The sequence below is a fragment of the Monopterus albus genome, unplaced genomic scaffold (assembly GCF_001952655.1).
Source record: "Monopterus albus unplaced genomic scaffold, M_albus_1.0 scaffold19.1, whole genome shotgun sequence".
Classification (NCBI taxonomy): Eukaryota; Metazoa; Chordata; class Actinopteri; order Synbranchiformes; family Synbranchidae; genus Monopterus; species Monopterus albus.
Window position 1 is genome coordinate 393,353 of NW_018127899.1, and position 8,657 is coordinate 402,009.

The following is an 8,657-nucleotide window of genomic DNA, read 5'->3' on the forward strand; positions in this document are numbered from 1 at the left end:
AATACAGGCAATGAGTGGAGGATAGGAGGGCTTCTTAAAGACAAACTAACAGGTCTGTGAGAGCCAGAATTCTTGCTGGTTGGTAGGTGATCAAATACTTATTTCATGCAATAAAATGGAAATAAATTATTTAAAAATCTAACAATGTGATTTACTGGAATTTTTTTTTGTAGATTCTGTCTCTCACAGTTGAGGTGTACCTACGATGAAAATTACAGAACTGTCCATTCTCTGTAAGTGGGAAAACTTGAAAAATTGGCAGTGTATCAAATACTTATTTGTCCCACTGTAGTTGGCATTTTGTCATGGCTGGTACTTTAAATGTAGAGCAGATGTTCTAGATTCTTGTTGTATATTTATGCTACTGACTACGTTTTGCTATGCTCAGCTTCTTTTTGTGTGTCTTTACTCATTTTGGCCTCCTGTTTAAAGCATCCTCTTTGTTTAGCTGAACTATTTTCTTTGCATCTACAGTACCTGAGCCAGACTTACAAGATTTGCGAAATAAGACTAATTGTGCCTTCCTAATCAAACAGCAGGCTTCACTGTTGTCCTGGAAGGGTCTGTGTGTAGAATATGCTGTAATATATGGCTACAAGATGTTTCTCAAAATAACCTTTGGTGTTTTTTTTAAGGGGAAGTGTATCACATTTCAAACACTATTTAAGAGTCAGACAGCATTATGTAAGGTCTGTTAATGCATTAAAACCACATTCAAAGGTACGCATGGAAAATAAAACAAATAGAAATGCGAGTGTAGCTCATTGTCACATTGTCTTTTTTTATGAAATGATCAATCTGCCATGCAAAATGATTGATAACCTGAAAACAAAAATATTAACGGGCTCACTTTTATGGCATTATATATGGTGATATTTAACTAATTAAATTCTTTAATGTGGACATGCAGTTTTGAGGATTTGGGCCCTACATTTGTTGCAGTGAGCACAGGTACCACTCTAAGAATTTGGTAATTCCTTGACCTTAAAATAGGGCTCTAATTCTTTACTCCTTTGTTAAATGTAGTGTATATAAAGATTGCTGTATTACACATTAAGTGTTACTAGACAGAGTGATGGCTTATAATGGCAAGTCTGCTAAACTGCTGTGGAAATGAAAACTCGTATTTACATTTGTGTGTTAATCTCCTCTCATGTGTCGGTGTGTTGCAGATGACATCATCAGGCCTTCCAGAGCTCACCGGCTCTCAGGATCTAAAGTATGTGTTTGATGCTCTGCAGCCCAACAACACAGACGCTGAGGCAACTATCTTCTTTACCAGGTAAACACTTTTTTTTTTTTTTTTTTTTTTTTTTTTTTTTTTTTTTTAATCGGTAAAAATCAGTATTCCCATGTTCACACCTGCTATTTTGACCAGATCTGTTATTCAGGTTAACTTGAGGACAAATCAGTTTTTTCTGCTACAAACTCAAGATCCACAAGGTGGCATTATAAGCACAGTCTCCTCAAGAATAGGGGCTGTTTCACAGTACAACAACAAAATCTCCTGACAGGCTTCAAACACTGTCAGGTGTACCTAGCTGTAGTAAAACCAGTCAGGGTGCATAGGACCTAAGCCTGTTTGAATATTTTTTATAAGACAGGAAATAAATTTTTGTGCTGTTAAAAATCTTGTCTCCTCTCCATCTTATCTCTCTCTCATTTGTCCCATATTTTGTCCTTTCTCTTTCCTCGTTCACCACAGGCTGATAGAGTCCAGTCTGGGCAGTGTAGCCACTAAATTCAACTTCTTCATCCACAACCTTGCACAGCTACGATTCTCTGGTCTCCCAGCCAATGATGAGCCCATCCTGTCTTTTTCCCCAAAGACCTACACTCTAAAACAGGAGGGCCGTATCCTCCATGCCTCTATCTTCTCCTTTCAGAAGAGATACAACCCTGACAAGCATTATGTGAGTCCCTCTGTGTTCTATTTGTCTTTAAACCACTTACTTAGTACTTTTTAAGTACTAACACCTGATTGCGTGGCTGTCTCCCTTCCTGCCTTGTCTGTGTAGACATATGCGGTGAGGATCCTAAGGGAGGGTCAAAATGAACCCCAGTTTGTCTTTCGCACTTTTGATGAGTTTCAGGAGCTCCACAACAAACTCACCATCCTCTTCCCCCTTTGGAAACTGCCGAGGTAGGATCACCTCTGCTCGGGCCCTCAGCCTCTTAATGCCTCAATTACTGATCCAGTTTCTTTAGGAAATACTTTTCTTTAGTGAAACATCAGAGCTGAGCACAGTGTGTTAGCAGTTTGTCTTGTTTTGGAGAGGGAGAATCCCACCTACTATAATATCCCTATAGTACAACTCCACTATCGCCCACTCTATAGCTGTATAAGCTTGCTTTGCAGATGCTAGATCAGTATCAGAGTAGAGTTACATGAGATTCTGTGGAGTCATAAATAAACCTCGGCACTCTTCTGATCTCCAGTTTCCCAAACAAAATGGTGCTTGGCCGCACTCACATCAAAGAAGTGGCAGCCAAGAGAAAATTGGAGCTCAATAACTACGTCCACAACCTGATGAGGAGCTCCACAGAGGTTACCCAGGTACATACACACACACACACACACACACACACACACACACACACACACACACACACAGTAATCAGTAAGCTTGTTGGGGACGTTTTTGTAATCTGGACTAGTCGATGAAGTCATCTCTTGTTCTGTCTCTAGTGTGACCTGATCTACACATTCTTTCATCCAATTGCACGGGATGACAAGGCTGAAGGTTTTGATGCCACACCCAGAGCACCGGGTAAATACCTGCACTTCTCATTTGCATTCTTCATGTGTTTGTCAAACTCCACCCACTGTTCATGGTTTTGGTTTCTTTACAAATGTTCCCTCTTATGTTATTAAGCAATTCAAATTGACACTGAAACAACATGACTGTAATGTTGAAAACCTTTGCATCATATTAATCAGTGAGTAACAAAGATGTCTGCTCTACAGCCACATTATAGTAATGTAAACAGAAATGTTGGATGGATGAAAAATTGAAGACGATCACTACTGTGGCAAAAATTTGAACTTTACCCTGAGCAAAGCCCTGGAGAGAAATAGTTTATTGACACTATAAAACTCTGTTCTTTGTATCAAAACACTAACATATTGACAATCAAAACTACTTGCCATTGTAAAAATGTTCCGCTCATATAGGAGGAATATACATAGCAGATGATGCATACTGATCATTTGAACGTACTGTCACACCTGTCTTGAACTGTCTGGTTTTGTACTGTGTTTATTCTGGTAAATTCCACTCTGCAAATGTGATGTGTGGTGTTGGCCTGTTTGTTGCAGAGCCTCCGTTGAGCCCCACTTCAGGTCGGGTGGAAGGAGAAGTAAAGCTCTCAATCTCCTACAGGAACAGCACTCTCTTCATCATGGTCATGCACATCAGAGATCTGGTAAACATATTGGTGGTTCATATACATCCTGAAATGCTGCTCTGACAGATTGTTTGTTTGGCACTTGCTTTTTTGTACATCGGTTTGTTTTCAGACCATTAATCAGTTTACTCCCCTGTAGGTTTCTGAAGACGGAACAGATCCCAACCCATATGTGAAAACCTACCTGCTTCCAGATCCACACAAGACTTCCAAACGCAAGACAAAGATCTCAAGGAAAACCAGGAACCCTACTTTCAATGAGATGGTGAGGAGGCACTTAAAATGGATTGTCTGCATTTAACACATTTATTTCTGAACTCAAGGTCAAGGTCAAAATGTTTATAGCCATATGCACAGTTAGGAAATGTGTTTCTCTGTACATTGAAATTCTTACTTTCTCGTCCACATGAATGCCAAAAAATACAAGTGAAATATAAAGTAGATAAATAAGTAACACAAAATCAACAACCATGATTTTGGTTTTTCAAATTTTAAACTTCTTCATCCTCTTCCTCCACAGCTGGTGTACAGTGGCTACAGCAAGGAAACCCTGGGTCTTCGGGAGTTGCAACTGAGTGTGCTCAGTGCTGAGTCGCTGCGTGAGAACTACTTTTTGGGCGGCATCACGCTCAGACTCAAAGACTTTGACCTTAGCAATGAGACAGTCAAGTGGTACAAACTCACAGCCGTGCCGTACTTCTGAACCCCACTTGCCTCTCACTGAAGCCAGGAACAGCTCTGCCTCTCCAGACAAAAGTTGCATTCACATCATATGGGAAATGCAGCAGATGCGCCCTTACTTGAAAATTACACCTCACCTTTCAGTTTATAAAAGTACTACTTTAGAATATGGGGGGTCTGGAGATTGGCTACTGTGTGTTTTCAGTATAAGCAATGATATTTTCATTTGAAATCTAACAAACCAAATGGACCATTTATTTCATGTGAATTATGTGATGCTTTGTATTTTTAAGATGTCATGGCAGGACACGGTCTTGTTGCTGAAAGACATGCATCACTAAGTACACAGAATGTGTTGTACAACTGATCAGTAGCGACCTCTATCTGCAGTATGGCATACTTGCAGCATAAGACAAGGTCATTGCTTATCATTAGTTGCTTCAGAGGTTCTTCCCATATGACATGAATGCAGAGTAAAAACTCCTTCAGGCGCATCCTCACACAGTGACCAACCCGGCTGATTTCACACACCCATAAAGGGGAGTCTGCTGTCCTTTCTTTGCTCATTTTCTTTTTCTCTCTTTAACTAATCTTATTGTTTCTGTGACACTTATGTTGTCTCTCTTTTTGCTAAACTGTAACAAAAAGCTGTAATGTTTTGTACATTTTGATATTGGAGGACCAAAACAGATTACTTTCAGAAGAGTGTATATATATATAGATTGACACATTTATTTTTTAAGGAATAGAAAGGAGGCTTGTTTTTATGTTTTCCTTGTTTATTTTCTATATAGACATATAGGAGGCATCAGGGTTTCCTGCTTTACAGCAGACACTTCTGGGTAGAGTAGTCCAACACACCAGATTCTAGAAAAGCAACCATGACCTTAAGATTCCCCAAGAATGTGCCAAAAGTAATGAGAAGGATGGAAAATCAAACCACTCTCCCCATCAGGGAGCTGTACAGGGTGCCTTTGTTTGTGCTTGCAATCTAGTTTTAGCGCTCAACTTGGCCTTAGTGCTTCATATATTTTATTAACAATGTGATGTGTCCTTATTAAAAAACATTCTGTAAAGCTACGTCAGTAGTTCTTCCAGAACAGGTCTTGTGACACACCAGCATCTTTGGAGTTTTTGTAACCGTGGATTGCCACTAAATGCACACTACCAGGTCTTTCTCTTGTGATATTACTTGACTTTTCACACAGCACACCTTGAAGGTGAATTTGTATCATAAGCTTTGGAACATGCTCTTGTCTGTGCTCTGAATGAATGAGATTATTGTTACCCAATAATGTTGACCCTAAGTCACTTCTCTTTTTCCCATAGGTGGTTGAAAACAGCAGTTCAGGCTTTTCAGATTGCATTTTAGACTCAGTTAAAACTGAGTCAGGCAGCAATATTATGCACATGATGTCCTGATGAGTAACTGGGTAAATGATTATCAGTAACCGCCAGTGAAGTATACAGTAGGTCCAGCCACATTTTATATTTGAGAAAATGTTCTGAATTTTGAGGGAATAGCAGATTTAAACATGTCAAGCCTGAGAAAGCAACTTTAACTTGTACCTGAATCTTCATAAAAAGGGAACAAGATCCTGAGCAAGAAATTAGCTGCTTTCCTCTCTTTCTAACTAAAATCTTAAGTTGTTAATGTTTAATAAAGAAATTAAGATGAATTTATTAAAAAAATGTTTTTAAGAGATCTACAGGACAGTTAGACAGTTAGCATAACAGAGCAACACATACTATCAATATTAGTGACTTGATACACTCTTTTAGTGACTGTACAAAGAAACCAAGCAGTTTGTATTAACATGGCCAGTTATTTATTCTTAATTGGTGACCTATAACCCTAATGGATCAGAGTGTACTATAATCCTTCTTTCCTAAAGCAAATTAAATGTTTTGGAACATATATGATGTGACGCTTTGTCTCTGTTCAAACAAATTCTACATGGTATAACAACTGTGACCGTCATTGCGTCATTTCCGACGCAGGCGCAAAAGGCCATTTTCTGTCGCGTGTGCGGCCTCTCTTCCTCTACCGCCATCATGGGTCGTATGCATGCTCCTGGGTGAGATCTCTTTTTATGATTTAGAGTTGGAATATTGTTCGGTATCTTCGGTTATTATGTCGGGATCTGACTTATAAGCCTGTTGTAAATGTCTGAGGGCCGAACAGGGTCCTTAATTCTGCACAGAAGAGATAGAATGACCTAGAAACTTGCACTCTCACATCGACATCCATCTCCAGCTAGTTAGCATTAGCCAGTGCCGTGGTGGCTCATTGCGATCTTTCTAATTGACTTTAAACAGTGATCTAACACACATTCACACTCTAAAAGCATTTTTCAATAGTTTTGACTTTTAATACTAAGCCATTGTAACAAACAACGTTAAAAATTTGTATCCTTAGCACTAGTGTGAAGCTAGCGTTAGCCGATCCATCAGCTCTCATAACTTAATATAATTGCAGATGCAAAATATTTTATTTCTTTGCTTCTAGACATGCCTTTAATGTCATGTAATTCCACGTTTCTCGTTCATACTGCCAGATTAACTAGACTAACTTATGGAGTCTTTTCCTTTACAGAAAGGGCTTGTCCCAGTCAGCTCTGCCGTACAGGCGCAGTGTCCCCACTGTGAGTACACACACGGTTCAGTCTGACATTATGGTAATGTCGGTTTAAATGAGCTGATGTATTGATATCATGGAAGTAATATAAACGTTTTTTTTTTGTAGTGGTTGAAACTCACATCCGATGATGTCAAAGAGCAGATCTTCAAGCTGGCCAAAAAGGGTCTGACCCCCTCTCAGATTGGTGCGTGTTTCTTTGTTATTTTTGATTGTCTTGTATGTTATTGCAACATAAAGACAACAGAACCAATTTTTCAGCCACGTGCCTAAGCACCTCCAGGGTGCAGAACTCTTAAACAGTTCATGACTACAGTGAATATAATTAAGAGAATATAATATACCAGAGACATAAGACAGTCTGGATTTTGGGGCATTGCCTGTTATGGTTGGGTTTGTGTTTGGTCTTTGTCAGCTTAATTATGATTTCTATGTAACTGCAGTCCAGTTACTGTTAAATTTGTTTGAAAAACTTTGTTATATGTGCTTGTATCTCTCACTTGTTCATTATCTCTAAAGATTTGTCATCCCTCTGTAGGGTACTTTTAAGTAAAGCTTTTTATGTGACACTCATAAGCTTTTAACCCTTTAGTGGGCTACATTTAGCAGAATCAGATAGTTCGGTTTGACAAAAATGTAGACAATAGTGTGGACAATATCAGCCAAGTCTTTGGCAAAGTGTGTCCTAACCTTTGTCTGGTATTGTTTGTAAATGTGATAGTTGACAAGATATGTTTTTACCCTGGATTTTAGGTATCTTGCCATGCTTGTCTTTTCTGTGGTACTGTCTGTAGGACTGTTCTCATGCACTGCAAAGAGAGTTTTATGAATTTGCTTTGGTACAGTGTAAACTAAATAACTGCTCACCTGTGCAATTTCAACATAATGCACTGTCTGGTCAGCAGTGTGTTTACACTAGGCAACAGAAAAACAATGGATATCTTAATTGAAAAAAACAGAATAACAGTGTAGAATTTTGCCAGTGTCCAAGATTCAAGCCTGCTTGCCACTTTGTTTAGGTGTTATTCTGAGGGACTCCCATGGTGTTGCCCAGGTACGTTTCGTTACTGGCAACAAGATCCTAAGGATCCTCAAGTCCAAGGGCTTGGCCCCTGATCTGCCCGAGGACCTTTACCACCTCATCAAGAAGGCTGTGGCTGTCAGGAAGCATCTGGAGAGAAACAGAAAGGTAACAAGACTAGACCCAAAATCTGGGTCAAGTGTGAGCTGATTGATTTTTCTTTCAGGTATAGTTTGCCACAGGAATGTTGGCATTTCATGAAACCTCAGGCAGCAGCAATGAATGCACTCTAGACATACAGTGGATATAAAAAGTCTACACGCCCCTGTTAAAATGCCAGGTTTCTGTGATGTAAACAAAAAACGAGACAAAGATAAATAATTCCAGAACTTTAGCCACCTTTAATGTGTTGAAAACAAACTGAAATCTTTTTTTCAGTGGGAAGTAAAAATAAAAAACTTAAATAATGTGGTTGCATTAGTGTGCACACCTTCTTACTGTGGGGCTATGACTGTTGTCAGAATTAAGCAGTCACATTCAAACTCATGTTAAATAGGAATCAATACACCTGCCATCAATTAAAGTGCCTCTGATTAACCCCATATAAAGTTCAGCTGTTCCAGTAGGCTATTCCTGACATTTTCCTAGTCGCATCCTACAGCAAAAGCCAAGCATCAGAGGGATCTCATTGTTAAAAGGTATCAGTCAGGAGAAGGGTACAAAAGAATTTCCAAGGCATTAGATATACCATGGAACACAGAAGTCAGTCATCATCAAGTGGAAAAAATATGGTGCAACAGTGGCATTACCAAGAGCTGGACGTTCCTCCAAAATTGATGAAAATACAAGGACAAAACTGGTCAGGGAGGCTGCCAAGAGGCCTACAGCAACATTAAAGGAGCTGCAGGA

At 39.3% G+C, this 8,657-nt stretch overlaps 2 protein-coding genes across 4 annotated transcripts in view; both read left to right on the plus strand.

Moving 5' to 3' along the window:
• The window catches only part of pik3c2a (phosphatidylinositol-4-phosphate 3-kinase, catalytic subunit type 2 alpha), a 37,834-nt gene extending 31,827 nt beyond the window's left edge, over positions 1-6,007 (plus strand). For all 3 annotated transcript variants that reach the window (XM_020593546.1, XM_020593547.1, XM_020593549.1), the window contains exons 26-33: positions 1,173-1,282; positions 1,706-1,913; positions 2,019-2,143; positions 2,440-2,557; positions 2,690-2,771; positions 3,320-3,426; positions 3,548-3,673; positions 3,929-6,007. In XM_020593546.1, the coding sequence (XP_020449202.1) occupies positions 1,173-1,282; positions 1,706-1,913; positions 2,019-2,143; positions 2,440-2,557; positions 2,690-2,771; positions 3,320-3,426; positions 3,548-3,673; positions 3,929-4,111 (1,059 nt within the window). In that variant the 3' untranslated portion in view covers positions 4,112-6,007. The remainder of the gene's footprint in view (positions 1-1,172; positions 1,283-1,705; positions 1,914-2,018; positions 2,144-2,439; positions 2,558-2,689; positions 2,772-3,319; positions 3,427-3,547; positions 3,674-3,928) is intronic.
• Positions 6,008-6,090: 83 nt separating this feature from the next.
• Positions 6,091-8,657, plus strand: part of rps13 (ribosomal protein S13) — a 4,590-nt gene continuing 2,023 nt past the window's right edge. The window contains exons 1-4 of the mRNA XM_020593551.1: positions 6,091-6,167; positions 6,686-6,734; positions 6,836-6,914; positions 7,747-7,916. Coding sequence (XP_020449207.1) covers positions 6,145-6,167; positions 6,686-6,734; positions 6,836-6,914; positions 7,747-7,916 — 321 coding nt within the window. The 5' untranslated portion in view covers positions 6,091-6,144. The remainder of the gene's footprint in view (positions 6,168-6,685; positions 6,735-6,835; positions 6,915-7,746; positions 7,917-8,657) is intronic.